The 20642-nt window shown below is 41.7% G+C and overlaps 1 protein-coding gene across 1 annotated transcript in view; it reads right to left on the reverse strand.

Annotated features, from left to right (window-relative positions):
- The window catches only part of DNAH7 (dynein axonemal heavy chain 7), a 255888-nt gene that overhangs the window by 233143 nt on the left and 2103 nt on the right, over nt 1-20642 (reverse strand). Inside the window, exons 3-10 of the mRNA XM_004701731.2 lie at nt 19058-19120; nt 15049-15157; nt 13123-13270; nt 9247-9334; nt 7255-7435; nt 6477-6552; nt 4377-4502; nt 1888-2007 (exon numbers count right to left, since the gene is read on the reverse strand). Coding sequence (XP_004701788.1) covers nt 1888-2007; nt 4377-4502; nt 6477-6552; nt 7255-7435; nt 9247-9334; nt 13123-13270; nt 15049-15157; nt 19058-19120 — 911 coding nt within the window. The remainder of the gene's footprint in view (nt 1-1887; nt 2008-4376; nt 4503-6476; nt 6553-7254; nt 7436-9246; nt 9335-13122; nt 13271-15048; nt 15158-19057; nt 19121-20642) is intronic.

A 20642-nucleotide genomic window follows, 5' to 3' on the forward strand; every position in this document is an offset into this window, starting at 1 on the left:
AATTTTGGGAATAATGAGGGCAACAAATGTATAGATGTGCTTTATACAATTGATGTATGTATTGTGATGAATTGTATGAGCCCCAATAAATTGATTAAAAATAATAAAATTTTTTTTAAAAATAAAAAAAAAACAACAATAAAAATAAAATAAAATAAGGTTTTAAGGACGGACAAGTATCCTCTCAATCAAAAAGGGTCAGCGGCCCCTTAGCCCTCCGCGGCCCCCCTGCACCCAGACGGGAAGATGAGCGCGCTGCGGGAGCCCGCTGACTCGTTAGGAAAAGCAGAAAACGTGCTGGGCCCCAAGCCGACTCCGAAGGAGACCAGGCAAGGCAAAGCTAGACGGGCCATCTTCACCTACAATGGCCTGGCCTCGAGGACATCAGAAATCGAAGGCCACCCCATGTTGGCTCAAACTGGGGTCCACCACGACCGCGGGCAGGACATCAAAGCGGGCACTGAGTTCCGATGGTGCCACAGCGGATGCCCACGGGCTGTCGCCGGTCCCGGTGATTCCGATGGCATTAGAAGCACGTCAGAACAGACACATGGAAAATAAACCCTGCGACCTTTTTCTCTAATCCAGCTGGCCAGGGCTTGCTTGTTTGTTTTTACAGGTGAACAGCAAAAGTTCATCGTAAATAAAACATGGCATAACAAGTGAAGGTTTCAGTTTATAAAATCACTGCCCAATTGCAGGGAATTAGGGAACATCTTTCTTTTCCATGAGCATTAACAAATTTTGCTTTGTTTTTAATACAGAGGAGGAGTCAATGTGAAATCAGGAGGTGCCTGAATTTTCCAAGAGTGAAATCTAAACTTTAAAAATATCGACTCATCCCAACAGCCAATGTGCTGCATGTCCATTGTCGACCGTGTGCTAGGACTGTGTTGTAGAAGACATAAAAGGATACACCATCTTCTCTGCTTTCCCGCAGTTACAGAAAAAAAATGCCCCACTGCAGAAAAACATATGTGAAGGCAAAGGAGGGAGATAGGGTGTCATCTAAGAAAAAAAGAATGGAGTGTGTGTGTGTGTGTGTGTGTGTGTGTGTGTGTGCTTATGAAGATGGCAATTTCACTAAAGAGGAAAAGACATGATAGTGGGGAGGGCCCTGGCAGAGCGATGCTAAGCAGAAGGAGGAAAATAAGAGAAATGATGGAGGCGGTGGTGGTTAGGTGCCATTGAATGGGTGCCACCCACGGCGACTCTGCACAATAGAACATAACACTGCCAGGCCCCAGGCCATCCTCACAATCGTTCCTGTGCCTGAGCACAGTGTGGAAGCCACTGTGTCCACCCATCTCGTTGGAAACCTTCCTGTTTTTTCCTAACACAGCTACTTCACCAAGTATGTCCAAAGAACATAAGACTAGTAATTCTTGGACTTCTTGCAATTCCCCAGGCTCCCATCCCCAGAGCAGAGAGAAACCAGCCACTCATCAAAGGTCAGCATTGATTACAATTATTTTACTTTCTGTGTAATCTATGCTGGGTGGCTGATCTAAATAGATATCTCAGACCATAAGCGTTAAAGACAGTATGTGAGACTCTCAAATGGAAATTATGAAAAACTGTTCAAATGGGATTTTCTAAAAGCAGTTTAAATTCAGTATCTCTCCGATTCCACGCTAAAATGTATATCCCTGCACTGGTAGCACAGTGGTTAAGTGCTCAGCTGCTTTTCTAGAGGATCCAGCTTACGACAGCTGCTAACCAAAAGGTCAGCAGTTCAAACCCACCAGGTGCTCTGTGGAAGGAAAACTAGCGATTTTTCCCTGTGAATACTACAGCCTAGACAGCCATATGGAGCAGGTTTAATTTCTCCCAAGAGTCTGAATGAATGCCACGACACACCAACAACAAGGAATTTCAAAGCTTTACGTTTTCAGTAGCGTCTCTTTGGCAGATTCCATGTGTCTCATGACGATGTTCTGAAACGTGGACAGCTCGAGTGCGTCTTGCCGATTGTGAAAGTCTTCTACGTCCACAAGCCGCAATCGTCTGCAAGAGGTAAGACCAACCGTTTCAGAATCAGACTTTTTTCCCTAGTTTTGCTAATGTTTCCCTTCTCATAAAAATTATATTCCCAGGTTTTGTCATTCAAAAATTGTGTTCAATAAAGTCGTGTTTTCAAGGAACAGAGATATTATAAAGTTTAAAAATATACTATTCAACTCCACGGGAATACATTCTGAAACTGTGCCGCGATGTCGAAGATTCGCTAGTTGGGAGGTGGTGGGGGCTTCGGCTGTTCTTTGTGTTTAAGCTGGATCCATTGGAATAAGAAAGGAGCAGGGATCCGTGCTCCCTACCCAAATATTGGATCTTAAGTAACCTGTTCCTTGTGACCAAACTGACTCTGGATATTAGAAAGCCATGAACTGCGAGCGTTCTTACACCAAATCAAGAATTGTTTTATCAAAATCTTTTTTAATCTTTCTGGTTTTCATCCTTAAAAAAAAATAGTACTTACTCCAAACATCAGCTTTCAATATAACCTATTCTCTGCTCATGAAGTGATGGATCCTCGTTATACACCTAGTTTTACTCACTTGAGAATTTTCTCGGATCCTGCTTGAAGTGTCAAAAGCAGCAGAGGCTACGGCACACAGACCATAAGACAGAGCGGAGGAGTAATTCTGAGACCGTGAGGAATCACAGAGGTGCAGGTGTTCCGGAAAGAGTATGGCTTGTGAGACCCTATGGGACACTTCTACACTGTCCTATAATGTCACTGTGAGGCAGAATTAATGCCATGCTAACTGGTTGGCACTTTTTTTGGTTTTGGTGTCAGTACTGAAAAGCAATAATTCACATATTTCTACCTAGAGAGCATCCTTTCAAAATCTCTCTCTCTCTCACCCTTTCTCATATTTTTTAATCATTCTTATGCTACCATCCTTTAACTCATAGGTTCCCTAACTTATTTGGTCCAATGCTCCCTTTTCAGAAAAAAAAATAGTCAACCTTCTCCTGGCATTCTGTGTAAAGCTTTTTGTACCAAAGCCTATAATCCAGGATAGTGTAGCTATCTGCTTTTGCAGCAACCCCTCCCCCTCCCATTATTCCAAAGACCACCAGGGGACAGCATCACCCCACTTTTGGAATCACTCCCTAAACCCATGGCCACCATGAGAGACAGTCTCTATTTTCAAGATCCGCTAAGGAGAGGGCAAATGACTGCTTAGCAGAGTAAAGGAGGCCAACACGGGTAACCCCCGAGGACTGCCCAGCTCCCTAATGCTCACAAAGAAAGCCAAAATGACCTGCACTCTCAAAGGCAACACAGCAGTGGGTGGCTTGTCTCCCGTTCAGCGCTGCACGCTTCCTCCTTTATTTGCACCGTAACGTCAGAGGCTGATTCTGAACACATCCACTATCACTGTTTGCTTCTCTCGGATCCGTTCCTTTTTCTTACCCCTCTTCCTTTCCTCTCATGTCTTGACTCCTGACAATGTCTAAAGGACAAAAGTCTAGCCCCTTAGGGACAATGCAAAGCAGTCGAGTTGTATTTTCCACTCTCTGCCCAGTGTTTTCTGGGCGTCCCAGCTGTGAGTCCATATACAGGAAAAGCGGCGGGTGGTGCTGCTTTAAGGTGGAAATGCACTAATGTATACAGACATGCTTGGCAAAGGGAACAGGGTCAATTCTAGACCTCACTTGTATGATTTCATGCGGGATTCTACCGAGGCCTTGTCCTGAGGAGTATTTGAGGGCCCACATCCAAAGGAAGAGAAAGGAAGAAACCATGGGTTTCTTTCTGTCCGTTATGAGCCAAATTCAGGTAGGCAAAGAAACCCATAATGTGTATGGAAAGCTGAAAGGATGCACTTACTACCAGGAGGGAGATCAGCAAACCCTCGTGATCGAGCTCTAGCTCTAGCTCCTTCTCCCTGACGGCACCGGAAAGTAAGGTCTGTACAAGCCCCGAGGCCCTGCAGCGCACGATTACACGCTAGAGGTCGTCGTTCGTTCCATTAAGCTGGCCCTAGGGACTGCAGGGATTCGCCTCATTCCACTCACACGGGCCACACTGGCTGGGCCTCTAAACTGTACAGATAGTCGCAGTTAATGTTTCATGGGGTTTAAAACAAACTAGGACAATTCAGACCCTTGACGGTAATTACTCGGGGAGCTGTGGGAACTGGGTTGGGAACGAGAGGAAGGGAAGGACTGGCGAAGGGATAAAAGGGGACTTGCACTGGTTACTCTATACATGTCGATCTTTCTTTATAATGCATTTGAATGTGTATAATAAATCCGCGGCTTTTTTCATGTTGGCTGTTAAAACGGTAAAGACGAAAGAGTGTGGGTGTGATCAGATCAGTTCGTCTGGCTTTGGAAATTTCATTCCAGCCAGGAACACTCACTTGAAAGCGCTGTGCCACAGATCTAGCAGGGCCAGCATTGTAGGGTTCATTGCGTTCAAATGATCCCGAATGTAACTGCTTGCAGATAAAAAAGATTTCCTCCAAGGTTTTGGCAAAATTTCCATTCTGAAAACAGAAAGAAAAAATAAATAGGTACCTTCTTTAAAACACATATGGAAGTGCTTTTAGTCCATCTTGGGGAGTCACAGTTTAATTTTCTTTAAACATATGACGCATCTCGCCTCGTCATAATTGGGCAGTTTCATTGATGTTTTCAAATGTACAAAAGCCATAATCTTCATGATTTCATGTCATCTCATATATAATGAATGAATAAGAAATTCGTTTAGAAGCTTTAATACATAAGATATTCAATTGTTTCCTCTAAATGCTTAACTCTGAATCTACAAATTACACACAATGATCAAGGAGTAACAACACGTCTCTCTATCCATTGAAGGATGAAACACATAAAGATGTTTCTCCAGGAGGGGAAGGAGAAGGTGGGGGGAGAAAGGGGAATTGATCACAAGGATCTACATATAACCCCCTCCCAGAGGGATGGACAACAGAAAAGTGGGTGAAGGGAGACATCGGTCAGTGTAAGACATGAAATAATAATTTATAAATTATCCAGGGTTCATGAGGGAGGGAAGGTGGGGGAGGGAGGGAGGGAGGGGAAAAATGAGCTGATACCAAGGGCTCAAGTAGAAAGAAAATGTTTTGAAAATGATGAGGGCAACAAATATACAAATGTGCTTGACACAATGGATGGATGGATGAATTGTGATAAGAGTTGTACGAGCCCCAAATAAAATGATAAAAAATAATAAACAACTATTCCATTTCATTCCCATTTTTAAAAAAAGATGTTTTATATTGCTTTTAAAATATTTTTCAGTTTAAGTCAAGCCAATGTGTGAAACTCCTTGAGTTCTGTCCTCTGTTAATGTGTAAAGGTCATTTACAAATCACAGGCATTGTAAGTCTGTTGTATTAAGTCCCATTTCTTCTGCAACTCCCACCGTTTGAATGCATATCTTTTACATTTTTTACATCTTTCAGCGTCTATTAAAAGACTTACATTTTAGCTTAATGCTCTGATTTCATTTTTATTCTCACTTAATCTTGTCTTATGACACAGTGAGTTTAATTCTGTTTTTCAGTTATGGCTAAGCTACCCTTAGTAATTAAAAAGGACGATTTAGTCTTCCACTTTTAGAAAAGTTATTCTGCATAGAAGACACATGAAACGGTTACATGCCTTTATTTATTTGCTCGCTATGAGAAGCCATTTGGAGCACTTTTAAATGGTAATAAAAGAAGCAAAGACTGAGTTGTTATTAATCACACACATCAAAGTTTCCATCTTCAACCTATTTATGAGGTTTATTCTTACAAATTAATTCTATTTTAGGCAAAGCTTATACCAAGTAAATGTACCCATTATGTGTTCTATATTTTACTATGTGTAATAGACGTGATCTATTTTACATGCATACATTTTCTACAATGTTCCCAATGTGTTTTTGTGCACACAACTTGCCATCAAGCTTTGCACTCCCTACACATCTAGAGCCTGATCTAGAAGCTGTGAAGATTTAAAGACATACGCCAAGTCCCTGCTATTGAAGTACCTACATTTTAACTGTCCATGTGTCCACCCCTCTATATGTTTGTAAACTCATCATGCCTTCAGTTTGTAGACATAACATGTTACCACCTAAGCTGCATCAAAAACAAGCTAGTAAGACCACCCAGTTTTAACTATCTCAAACTCCAAAACATGAGAAAACAAATTATTCACTGCCAGCTCACAGTGACCTTATAGAACAGGGTAGAACTGCCACTGTGAGTTTCTGAAACGGTAGCTCTTCACAGGATTAGAAAGCGTCATCTCTCTCCCGCTGAACAGCCGGTACTTCTGAATTTCTAACTTGCAGCCCAATGTGTCAGCACTACGCCACCAGGGCTGTTCTAACGGTTTTATATGTGTGCAAACATGTAGAGTACACAGATGTGGCCAAGCGTAACCCGTGGGCAGACACAGACACAGAATCAGAAGAAGCCAGGCACTCTGGAAGAAGCCTGATTGCTTACTCGGCGCGATGAGGTAGCAGTTCGTCTGTCTTTTTGTCATCTTCCTTTTCTCGGGGATCCTTTAAAACAAAATCGACTACAAGAAAATTTAAAATTCTGATAAGTAACTTTGTATTCGACAGGAATTGTTTAAAATGTTTAAAAGCTGCTGTGCTTTGAATAGTGAGCAAGTCATCCTTTTATGCACAGGTAATGGTTCACACTGTACAGTCGTTGAAGGCAGTTGCCATTTTTAAGGGAGAGACTATGTTCCAAGCACTGAATGCCTTTCATAAACAAGGTACTCAAATATTTTAAGGGCTGGAAATTAATGTTTTAAAATATTCTTCAGTTCTGTCCTTTGTTGGGGTATGTCAGTTATGGAGTGAATGGTGTGCCCAAAATAAATGTGTTGTGAATCCTAATCTCTCCACCTGTGATTATAATCCCATTTGGCAATAGAATGTCTGTGTTATACTAAGACAGGCTTAGTGTAGGGTGTGTTGGAGTCAGTCTCTTATAAAATGTAAAAGCAGCAAAACAAACAAGCAGAGACAGAAGACAGGTGTGAAGCCGCATGCAGCTCTCCAAAGAGCGAGGACGCAAACTGAAGGGGCCTCGCTGCTGTTTTTCACTCTGAATGGTGCTTAAGTAAGTAATACAGCAGCAACAAAAGAAATAGTATAGCTAACGTACAATGTAGAAGAGTTTCAAATATAAGGATTCACTTTCAATACCAAAACATTTCCTCTTAAATATGGATAGAGACTGAAATTAGACAAGAGAAATACCACTTTACCTATGGACTTTTTTACACTGAGAAGATAGTCTTCTCTCATTTCATCAGACAATCCGAGTATGCTCTCGGTGAGGACTTTGAGATGTTTGGGGACTAAACTCAATACATTTTCCAGCCAAGAATCGTCCATTGGGGCTACATGGTCTGTATCAATTCCATGGTGAATGTAATAGTAATACCGCTACATAAAGGAGACAAAGTTAATAGGTTTAGTAACATAATTTTTTAATGTGCTTACAGAAACTAAAACTACTAGGCAAAATTAAAGTTTTAGGAGACCAAAGCACTTATAAAATATAAAGGTATATAATTAATGTAGGCATTATTTGAGATCTCAAATAAAAAATATGACACTCAACTAAAATTAAACATCTTATCTCAGCTAACAATTATACTAGAAAATAAATCCCATATATACTTGAGTATAAGCCAAGTTTTCCAGCACATATTTTTATGCAATTTTTGTGGTAAAATTAGGTGCCTCTGCTGATATTCGGGTCGGCTTATACTCAAGTATATATGGTATGTGATATCCCTAACAGATTTCATGCTGAATTAGCTGAATTCATGACTCAAATTCACTGCCATCAAGTCGATTCCAATTCATATTGACCTAATAGGACATGGTAGAATTGCCTCTTTGGGTTTCTGAGACTTTGAATCTTTATGGGAGTAAATAGCCTCATCCTTCTCCTGCAGAGCATCTGGGGGATTCGTACTGCTGACCTTGTGGTTAGCAGCTCAATGTAGCCCCACTCTGCCCCAGGGGTCCTTTAGAGATTAATTGATGAGTAAAAATTGGTATGCTAGTTTTGTCCTCTTAGTAGGTCTTAAAAGCAATAAACAAGGCCTTACCCATTATATTCATCTCAAGAATAGTATTCAGTGTAATTTAGAACCGTCTCACTTGATGGGTATATTACAGTTGTTAGTATATGTGTACATAAAATACTCATTTTAAAAGATCACATTATTTCTCTAAGAAGGAATATTTTAACATCAACATATTTTCAATTTTAACTTCAATCTATTTTTACATAAAAATGTAAATATTCAAATATTTCCCACTAGTAAAGCCTTCAATATTTTTTACTTTGAAAATACATTAGTATTTGAAAATTTTCCCCAAAATTGCTATTTCTAAAATAAGCTTTGAAAATGGTACCTAATTTTTAAAAAAGTTAAGACATACACCTTCCTTAAGACATTAAAATAATCTCTCATAGTTGGGACGTGTAAAATTTAGAGATGGCAGAAGCAAGTTTTAACACAGGGAGTAGGCAAATTCTTTCATGGTGGTGTTAGGTGTCAAGGGAGAGAATGGTTCCTCTGTAATCAAAATAGAGCATTTCCAGGGCACCTGGGCATTTACTTCTTTGGCCACAGAAAGTAGTACAGAATAATCTAGAACATATAAGGGGAGGAGATGGGCCAGTCAGAGTGCAGTGTAGCACCGATGAAACATACAGCTTTCCTCTGTTTCTTTAATGCTTCCTCCCCCACTGTCATGACCCCAATTCTTCCTTACAAATCTGGCTAGAGTAGAGCATGTGCATGGGTACAGATAAGAGCTGGAAACACAGTGAATACAGGACAGATAAACTCCTCAGGGCTAATATTGAGAGTAGCCATACCAGGAGGGGGGGGGGGATGATTTACATATAACGTCCTCTCAGGGAGATGGACAACAGACAAGAGGGTAAAGGAGACATCGGACAGTGTAAGACACGAGAAAATAATAATAATTTATAAATTATCAAGGGTTCATGAGGGAGGGAGGGAAAAAATGAGGAGCTGATACCAAAGGCTCAGGTAGAAAGAAATGCTTTGAAAACGATGATGGCAACATATGTACAAATGTGCTTGAGACAATGGATGGATGGATGGATTGTGATAAGAGTTGTACGAGCCCCCAATAAAATTATTTTTTAAAAGTATTTTCAAGTGTTTTCTTCAATCTCGATCAATCTCACAGAAGAACCAGCCTGTTACCAAGATGTCTTTCTCCACTGCAGAAGCGGCCATTTTGGGAAACGTGCTTGCATCAGAGGTAGCTTTGTCTACGCCAGCATCTTGCTGCCTACGTGAATGATGAACATACGATTCAAATGTGTATCAGGCAGACTATAAGGCCCCAAACCACCAAACCCACTGCCACCCATTCAGACGCCTAGTGACCCTAGAGCAGCGGTTCTCAACCTGTGGGTCGTGACCCCTTTGAGAGTCGAACAACCCTTTCACAGGAGTTGCCCGATTCAAAACAGTAGCAACATGACAGTTATGAAGTAGCAACAAAATAATTTTATGGTTTTCCTCACAACATGAGGAACTTTTTGAAAGGGTCACAGCATTCGGAAGGTTGAGAACCACTGCCTTAGAGGATAGAGTGGAACTGCCCCATAGGGTCTCTGAAACTATAAATCTTTCAGGAATTAGACTGCCTCTTCTTTCTCTTGAAGACCAGTTCATGAGTTCAAGCAGCCAGTCCTTTAGCTAGTAGCCCCTTGCTTAACCCACCATGTCACCAGGGCTCCTAGAACACAAGACAGTATGAATAAAAGCACCGGGGCTGTCTTTTGTTATAGGAGGTCTGGTAGCATACTGGTTAAATACTGGGCTGCTAACTACAACATCAACAACTTAAAGCCACCAGCCACTCCTAATTCAGGCCTACAGAAACACTGTCATGAAGTGCATTCCATCTCATAGCAGCTCTGTCTAGCATTTCCAAGATTGTAAAGCTTTATGGGAGTACACAACCTCATCTTTCTCCCTCAGAGCAGTTGGTGGGTTTGAGCCACCAACCTTGCAATTAGTAGCCCTATACTGAACCCACGGCAACCACCAAAAAAACCCCACAAAACATAAAAAGCTCAATGCTATCGAGTCGATGCCAACTCACAGCTATCTTATAGGACAGGGTAAAATTGCCCTTGTGCATTTCCAAGACTGTAACTCTTTCAAAACCAAACTGAATATATTCATAGTGATCCTATAGGGCACTTGATCCATAGTGACCCTCTAGGTAACTGTAACTCTTTTTTTAATGCATACATAAGTAAATTAATTTAATAGTAAAATGTCATAGAATGACCCAGGGGCATTGACTTTGAAGGAAACTACTGGTTTCAAGTAATAATTCAGAGTGGTTACTTCATTTAGGAATCTGATAAGATTTTACTGTAAATTTCAGTATTGCTATTAAAATGTAAATACAGTTTAATTTACATTCAACCTTTAAGAGCATATTCTGGCCCTCTTTAGAAGCCTAGAAAGCTACATCTTTCTCCCTCAGAGCCACTGGGGGTTTCAACTGGGGGTTGTCCACTTTGTAGTTAGCAATTCAATGTGTGACCAAGCCACACACACACACACACACACACACAAAGCCCTCACTACTATCACGTTAATTCTGACTTATCGTGACCCCATAGGACAGGGTAGAAGTGTCCCTGTGGGTTTCTGAGAGTGTAACTTTTTAAGGGAGTGGGAAGCCTCATCTTCCTCCCATGGAGCAGCTAGTGGTTTCAAATTGCAGACCTAGTGGTTAGCAGTCCAATGGTAACCCCCTGGGGCTCCTTAATTCAGCACACACCTTATAGCTCACTGCTATCACGTAGATTCTGGCTCATAGCACCCCAATAGGACAGAATACAACACCCCCTATGAGCTTCCTACTGTCATCTGTCCTTCAATGTACTCATTGCCATCGAGTTGACTCTGACTCAAAGTGGCCCTACAAGACAGACTATAACTGCCCCTGTGTGTTTCCATGGCTGCTAATCTTTCTACAGGAGTAGAAAGCCTCCTCCTTTTCCCTCAGAGCAGCTGGTGGTTTCAGACTGCTGAAACAGCTGGTAACCCACTATGCCATCAGAGCTCCCTAACTCAGGACAAAGTGCTCAATAAATGTTGATCGAATGAAGACATCAGTATGAAACGAATGGTGGAAGATTTCCAATAGCTGAAAAGAGAACACTATTATAAAGATTGATGGTTTCAACTACAAAAATGATCTCATGATATTGTTAATTGTATAGAAAGTATTTCTACCATTGAAAAACAAACAGTTATTAAGGATATACACTGTATATCAGCAAAATCTGAACCACATTTTTTGATTCATGGAATATATTAGTGTCATATCTCTTTTCTTTATACGTAGAAAAATAAGATGATTTTTTTTTTTTTAGTAAAAGAATTAACCCTCATGGTCTCTTATTCCCTCATTCAACCTTGCTAAAGTAAAACATTGTAAGATTGTCTTCAGGGGAAAGACAGAGAAAATGGCTTTTAGAACTTAAAAAAGATGAATAAAAATCCGTAGATTCAAATATTATGAAAACTACTTGAAACAACAGAAACACATTTTATAGATGTTAAACTAATAAAAATGAAGAGGAAACAGAGAAAATCCAATTCAAAATAAATCGAGGTTAGATATGGTAGCATGGTAAATAGAAAACAAAATAAGCTGGTATAAGTTAAAGTACATATCTATAAGAAACACCAACAAATATAAATTAGATTAATCATGCTATTAAAAGTATAGAAACTCTACAACCGAATTTCAATAAGTTCATTTATATTCTTGTTTATAAATTGCACAACTAGAAAATGCCATTGAATGGCCAAAAATTAACTTCTGTTTCTCATAACAGCACCAACGATAATCTGGAAAAACTTCTCAGTACAGTTCTATGATCGCTCAATAATATGCCCCCAAACTTATTTAATTACATAGTATTTATAAGAAGGGAACAAAACATGGGATACAAACGCCATGAAATGAGATGATACCGTGGCCAGCAAAAACCTCAAAGGACAGAAGCCTTACATGTTAACGGCCTCCTGAGGAGTCCAACTGATGGCCCTGCGTAAAGCTAGGGACTGAGAACGGGCTCTCACCTCATCTGAAGAACTACAAATAAAGGCATGAGGGGGAGTTGTGTGGAGAAAGCCTGTCTCTTCCAGCCAAGGCTCAGTGCAGAAGAAACGTTTCTTCTAAAACACTCTAGCCTCTGTCCTCCCAAGAGTTTGAGTGTTGATTTTATATTGCTACCTGATTCAAAAGAACATAACTCAAGACATAACATAAGAAGAAGGCCAGGCTGGAAATACTCAAGTGGCACTTTGCAAAAACACACTCACAACCCCTCTCGTAGAGGTACACACTCACACCCAATCCAATCTCATTGTAGCGAACTTACAAATACCCCTTCGTGTCCCTTATAAGAGCATGGTATCAACTGTTCGCTCTTCAAGATGGCTACCTAGAAAGTCAAGTGACATCGGCAGACTGAAAGACGGAGTTCTGTGGGAGAGATGCTTACCAATCTGTCATGGAACTGCATTTGTGGCCTGAGAGTACTAAGCAGCGAGCACAGGGCGAGGAGGACACCAGGCGCAGCATGGAGGGAGTGACTTGCTCTGCACTGCTCCCCATGCACCATTCTGAACCTCAGAGCAGGGGCACGTGGCGGCCTTGTCATTCCACTCCACATCCTGGTCTCTGCAAGAGACCCACACTCCAGAAAAGCCACCACGTCTCCAGAACGGACAAGCAACACGGAAACCTGCCCCAAGTCCTCCATCACTGCTGTAACCCAAATTCCCAGGAAGTCTACATCTCAGTCAACATGGCTCATGAATGCCAACACCTTCTTATTTAAAAGTGGGGCGCACTGAATAAGGTGCAGCTCGGTCTTTCTTTCTCTCTCTCTCTCTCTCTCTTTCTTTCTACTCTGACCTCATTCCAGCAGGCGTTGAGGCAATGCTCAGAGACACACAAAACCCTGATATTTTTAGATGAAAGCTCCCTGGAGCTCTAGCTAGGGCAATACATGTTGCTTAGTTTCTAGAACTTACATAATAACATTCACAAGAGTGCTTCTGAAGTTCTCTCGTTCTTTGTGCGGACTTTTGCCCTTGGATTTGGAAGTAGACGGTGCTGTGTAAATATCATCAGTTTGGTCTCGTATTTTGCGTTTTTTCCCAAACTGCTCAATATATTCAGCTAAAATTAAAAGACATAAGTTAGTCATTTAAAAAATAAGCCAAAGTTGGAAACACAGGGAATCCAGGACAGATAAACTCCTCAGGATCAATAATGAGAGTAGAGATACCAGGAAGGTAAGGGGAAGGTGGTGGGAATAAGGGGGAACCGATCACAATGATCTACATATAACCCCCTCCGAGGGGGACGGACAACAGAAAAGTGGGTGAAGGGAGACATCAGTCAGTGTAAGACATGAAAAAACAAAAATAATTTATGAATTTTCAAGAGTTCACGAGGGAGGCAGGGTGGGGTGAGGGAGGGGAAAATGAGGAGCTGATACCAAGGGCTCAAGTAGAAAGAAAATGTTTTGAAAACGATGATGGCAACCTATGTACAAATGTGCTTGACACAATGGATGGATGTATGGATCGTGATAAGAGCTGTAAGAGCCCCCACTAAAATGATTTTTAAAAATATGCCACAGCATTTACATGCCTAAAATAAAATGCCAAATCATCTTTTCAGCAAGAATTACAGGTTTTAAGTTCTCAGGTAACCATTGTGCATTTTATTTTCTTCTGTAAGAAAGTATACCTATTTTTGTCACCAGAATAAAGTGTCTGATTATTTCAAGAATATCCAATTAATGTATTGTACAGTTAAATTAATAGATGACCAAACACAAAATTATCAGTTATATTTACACAATATCTTTGTGTAAAAATGAACAAGATTCAAGTTATTCTGCAAAAACAACATGAAACTATTTCAAATCATTTTATTGATATCAAAATGTTAATATTAATTATAACCAACTGGATAACTTTTTAATATTAAGTGATAACTTAATCTTAAATGTACTATTAATGAAAACTATTAATATTAACTGTAATCAGTTTGAAGCACTTATATTTAAGACATCAAAATAATAAAAACATTAAGATGACTAATTTGGAGGCAATGTTTACAATATAAATAAAATCTCTATTGGGGAAAAAGAAAACCTCCTGAATATTTGATGAAGAGGCAAATTCTGTGACAGTAAGCCAAAGTTTTATTATAAGCCTGAATTCTGAAATATCAGTTTTGGAGCATGTATAATGGCCTAAAAAAATGGAACTTGGTTATTTTCTGAGAGAAACATTTGGGAAAATTTTTGATACTTGGTCAAAACATCAGTTAAGTATTATAATTGCATTACACTACTAAATAATTGCTATATTATCATTTTCCTTAGAAAATTTCCTTAAATGCTACAATGAAACATACAACTTTCCTCTAATTCTTAAACGCTTCCTCCCCCCAACTATCATGACCCCAGTTCTACCTTACAAATCTGGCTAGACCAGAGGATGTACACTGGTACAGATAAGAGCTCTGGTCACATGGAATCTAGGACAGATGATCACTTCAGGACCAGTGGTGAGAGTGGCGATACCGGGAGGGTGGAGGGGTAGAAAGGGGGAACCAATTACAAGGATCTACATATAACCTCCTCCCTGGGGACGGACAACAGAAAAGTGGGTGACGGGAGATGTTGTACAGTGTAAGATATGACAAAATAATAATAATTTATAAATTATCACGGGTTCATGGAGGAGGGGGAGCGGGGAGGGGTGGGGAAAAATGAGGAGCTGATACCAAGGGCTTAAGTGGAGAGCAAATGTTTTGAGAATGATGATGGCAACAAATGTACAAATGTGCTTGACACAATGGATGGATGGATGGTGATCAGAGTTATATGAGCCCCCAATAAAGTGATTTTTAAAAAAGATTTAGAACATAGACGTTCTTACCATATGACTGTTCATTTTTAACACTGAACGGCTCTGGAACATCATCTTCCTGCCGTATGTTCAGCTGGAACGATGGTCCTGCCTGCTGCCACTGGGGCTTTGTATCCACCTAAAACATGGGGTGTTGATAGCAATTACAGAGCAGTATCAGAAAGGCATTCCACGAAATGAGCAACTCTATAAACCGTGACTTTTCTCAAACAGATCAAAGTACCTGGCAGCAGACCTACACACTCAGCAGCTGCTCTTACTCACGTCTGCGAATGACCACGGTTTGTGACAGACGGGAGACAATACTACAGGCTCTGCCTTGAGTCTACTCATGCCCAGTAGTGGCAAGGGTTTCCTAAGCCTTCCGTTTTTATGAAAGAAACCCTCTGCTAGCCTCCAAAGCCAGCGAGTCCTCTCTGCATTGCCTCCTGCTCCAGTTTCCTAGGTTTCTATACTCAGAGCCCCCAAACTCACTGCCATCGAGGTGATTCTCATTCAAGGTGGCCCTGCAGGACAAGACCAACCTGCCCCTGTGGGTTTCTGAGCCTAACTCTTTACCAGAGCAGGGAACCTTGTCTTTCTCCCTCAGAGACACTGCTGGTCTCCCAGAAGTGACCCACAAGTTGGCAGCCCAACACAGAACCACGGCACCACCAAACGGCCCCAACCGGCCCTGACACATCACACGTGTATGCCAGCATTCAAGGCAAAACCAGAGTGGTTGAGTCCATGCCGATTCATGGTGATCCTATAGGACAGGGTAGAACTGTCCCATGGGGTTTCTAAGGCTGAAATCTTCACAGAATTAGGCGACCACCTCTTTCTTCTATGGAGCCAAGATGTGGGGTTCGCACCAAGGCTCACTCAGTGGCATGGAGTCAGTTCTGACACACAGCTGTCCTCCAGGACAGAACGGCCCCTGTGGGTTTCCAACTCTTTCAGGAACGGAAAGCCTCATCTTTCTCCTGCGGAGCGGCTGGTGGTTTCAAACTGTTAAGCTAGTCTTTAGCAGCCCAACGCATGATCCGCTAAGCCTCAGGGTCCAGGCAGGCAACCTCAAAAGGGGAGGGATGCTAGTGATGAGAAGTAGCTGACACTCAGTGTCGCTGCTGGGAAGTCACAGAATGTCGTAGGGACCATGGCAGACAGGAAGGCATCTACAAATTCCAGACATTTTCTGAACAGTGGCAATTCCATTTGAGTCTCGGTCTTCTTTTCGGATGATTGTTTCAACCTGTGCTATCTCTTTCCTCTGCCGTGGCACTCAACAGGAGGATGATCCACAGGGAATAATTCCATCGACGTTGAGGCCTGCCTTCACATCATCCTCTCACAGCCTTCTGGCCTCTATTCCAGTCATGACTATGGTGAACAGGCCCACACGGGCTCCAACTCCTACAGGGGTGATAATGATCCAGTAAATGATTTCTGCTTTCTTCTATGGGATGGAATTTCTCCAATGCCACAACTTGGGATGCTAAAGGCACTCTACTACACACACACACACACACATACACACGTGGTCAGACAGTGTAGGGACTAGTTAATTACCAACCTCAGGGGCAATTCTCAATTAGCAACAAATAAGAACCAATCAATAAATGTTATTCCCTGACCATCTTTAGGCAAAAACATTCAAGAAACATTCTAAAACCTTCTTGGAAGGAAACGGCAGTTGCCTAGTATGAAGAGCTACTTGGTAACACGTGTATTGGCTTCTCCTCCAACCCCGTTTTCCTCTTCCCACTCCCTTGGCCTTGGCATTACTTCCCAAATAAACTACCTGCACACAAGGCTTTGTTCCACAAAAACACAAGGTTAAGGCCCCCCAAAGTCAGTGCTCCCCCTCCTTCCATTCTCCCGTTCTCATCGTGCTCCCTGAAGCATTTGAGAGTCATCAAAATAGACTTAGAGAGGTGGCCAGAAAGGTCCCTGGATGGACTTCAAGGTCACCTAGATTTTAATCACAGGTCACCTCGAAAAGCGTGGAAGCTGGTATAACAAACTCACTCTAGGCCTGACCCATTGTGAGACTACCTCATCCACGCGCAAATCTTAATACACAGATGAAAATCGTTTCTAAAAAGGCAGTAGATTATTGTTTAAACTATCTCCTAAATACATTTTTTCTTAAACTACAGAAAACTCAACACTAAATAATCATAAAGTACAGGCAAGTAGAAAATCACATTAAACTCAACCAACAGAAGTTATGTACTTCACTGATAAGGAATGATCGTTATACATCCTAGCTATGAAAGTGATATTTCTGGGGCTGTCAACCATTAGGACTCAAAAATAAGTGACTTCTTTTTTCAAATTTAAAACGTCAAATTTTTAAGAAAAAAATAAAAAGTTTATTCCATTCTAGGTCTGGGTATGTTAAACTAGGAATCTAATGCGATGTTTTGCCCAATTAGGAAAAACATGCTGTTGAACTTTTAGAAGAGACAGTGTGAAAATCTGACATCAATAAAAATATGTCTTGAGATTAAAACATGTATTTTGAAATGTTTACAGGCATTGATCTAAGAACTGCCATTCAAGTTTTCTAACAAAAATAAAATCTTCATTTCTGATTATCACAGAAATCGTGTCTGTATAGAACAATGCAAATGCAGTTTTGTTCCTCATCCTGAGATTTAGATTCTTTCAAAACAAATAATTATATAATTTAAATGAAGCTTCCAGGGGAGTTCCAATAGCATAGCTCAATGGCAATAAGCTCAACAGAATTATTATAGCTAAATTTCTTTTTTTTAATAGATATCAAAATTTACTAGTGGTTACTAGGGTCGGTATACAGAAAGTGGGGGGTGGGGGGTAGGGGTGATGGATCATGGGATGTTTGCTTGCAAACAGATTCTTGTAATGCTGTCAATAAGGCTTAAACCTGTAAATAACTGAACAGGCAAAAGTTGTGTGATAGATATACAAGGGGGCTTCAAAAAGTTTGTGGGAATCTTCCATTACTTTCAAATTTATTTGCAGTCATCGCTGGGGCTATTTCTTGCTGCTGGTTTCTTTGGCGGCCTGCTCTCCCACCTGCATAACCAGGACCAGGGCCTTCCTGAAAGCTTGCAGGACTGAGAGGTCATTGGGAAGCTTGGCCAGGGTGGGTTCTGCTTTGTTCGCAGTCTTCTCCAGGCCGGAGTCTGGCTGCTTGGTCATCTTGGAAGAGCTTAAGTCAGCTTGGTCCTGGAGGTGACAAGACTGGGAAAACGTTTTGTGAACCAGCTGCAGCCACTTGCTTCCAGAGACGCATTCTCTTCTTCCCGGTGAAAGAAATAACAGACTCGGGGGCTCACCTTTGAGCTGAAGAGGTTCAAGGAGTCTCCGGGAGAAGACACTGGGCGCCGGCTACACAGTGCTCAGACTTCAGGCGCTTCTCTGGCACCATGCCCCGTGCCCAGCAAGCAGGAACCGCGCTATGATCCTCACTTCCGATAGCTAAATTTCTTAATAATAAAATCCAACCATCCAGATGGTACTTGACCATCTAGAAAGATTTGTCCTTGCCTCTGTCACCGAATCACTTGTGGTCATAAGAATCCACAAGAATGTCAAGACCTGAGGAATATTATATGCAGAGCTGTCTAGTGCCAGCTCCTGAACATCATCAAATCATCTCACTTCTCCGTTTCAAACTGGGAACCTGCGCCTCCATGAAGTACGTGGCTCACCTAAGGTCCTGGGGTGACGGACAAAGCTGGGACCCAAGCCCAGCATCCTGGATCCAATACGGATGTTCTTTCTGCTCACCCATCTTGGGAAATTTTAGAACCAAGATATTCGATATTTTGAACCCACTACAAAACTACAGCGTGGAGTTAGTTCGCTAATAATTGCTTGGTTTTTAGTAAGATATGTGTCTCGTTGAATTTCCCTGTTAGGAAAAATACATCCAATTCACACAGGGCTAAAAATCAAAAATTCAGAAACTTATTTGCAAGGTTGGACAGGAATTGGCAACATCTGTGAGGAGCCAAAACGGAAGGAGCGGGTGTAGGGGAATTACCACGGACAGTTGCGGCAGCATTCTCCCTGCAGCCTTGGACGTTTCTTTGCTGACGGGCTTCTCCTGTGTGAAAAAGAAAGACACACACACACAACCACATTTTAGTATAAAAATTGTAAAGTGTTATAAAAACTATAAAGTATGGACTCATAAAATATTCAGAAGCATGCTCTGTTTCTCAAATTCCTAATGTTTATCTTCTAATGGATTCCTGTATAGGTGGTCAATAAATAGAGGCATTGTCAGAAAGCCCTAAAAATGGCATAAACGCTCATCTGCCATCTCTTCTTCTGAGAGTTTAGCTGGATCTTGTAGTGTCCAGGGCTGAGCCTACTAGTGTCCAGTGCCACCTCCCTCCTCCATGGCTAACAAGGAAAGACGGACTAGACTGCGCCACTTTCTAAGTGACACTGCATTCAAATGAATGCACATCATCTGGGCGCTTTTTTAGCAGCAACGTTCAGAGACAGTATAGGATGATTTTTGCGTAGAGACTAATTCTATGGGAGAAATGTAAGCAAGGGAAGAAGTGGCACTGCTGAGAAGACTACTTTGATCCATAAACCAGATCATAGGAGGAGTGCATTGAACAACTTATCTACGTCCTGCCTCGCATGTCCCAATCTGCCCTTTCTGCTTCCCTGTGTGGGACTTCAGAGCCCCGGTCGTGTAGGGGTTCTGCAGGTGGGCTGTTAGCTGAGAGGTCTGCAGTTGGAAACCACCAGCTCTCCAGAAGGAGAAAGATGAGGCTTTCTACTCTAAATAAGAGTTACAGTCTTAGAAACCTACATGAGAAACCTATAGGGTTGCCATGGGTCAGAATTGTCTTGATGGCAATGAGAGTTTTTTTCTTTGTTTATTTGGTTTTATGTGATACTTCCAAAGGAGTATCTTGGTCTTCAAGAAAGGGCAAGATTTTAAGCGGGAGATACTGGAGCATGTTAGTGGCTGTGTTGCTATAATCGATCCTAGCTAATGTATCCACCAAACCTCCTAATCTCAGCACGGCGACTCAACCGAGATTGCCCCTGGTTCACAGGCAGTCTGGTGTGGGCCTGCTAGCTTCCCTCCAGCTCGCAGTTACCTTAGAGGGCGTCTACCACCAGGCCACCCAAGCACCTTGGCCAGGAGATGCCCACAGCCAAAGATGATGATTGCGGACTTTGGCCATCAGAGCAAGAGAGCAGGGACAATGGACTGGGGAAGAAAAGGCCCTCCTATGACAGGGGTCCCTCAACTCGCTCTGTAATACTGTACTATGACACAGGGTGACTGAGGGAAAATGCTTACAGGGCTCAGTCCTGCTTTATGCATATATATTTGTCTCATATATATAAATATATTCTACTTCTGTGGAGACTAGGAAATCTAGAGGCAGTTCTCCTCTGACCCATGGGGTTGTTCTAAGTCAGAACTGACTGGAAGGCAGGTGAGTGTATAATATTTCACCACTGATAATCTAGGTCTTCCTTCCAGATGATACTCCATCATGTGCTCTCTTCCCTCTGCTATGCCATCATCACATGAGGATGAGACAAAGGGAATTCCAGGTGGCTTGGAGCCCGGCCTCACTTACACCTCACAC

Source organism: Echinops telfairi, unplaced genomic scaffold (assembly GCF_000313985.2).
Source record: "Echinops telfairi isolate 266 unplaced genomic scaffold, ASM31398v2 ScPeMD7_3;HRSCAF=10, whole genome shotgun sequence".
Lineage (NCBI taxonomy): Eukaryota > Metazoa > Chordata > Mammalia > Afrosoricida > Tenrecidae > Echinops > Echinops telfairi.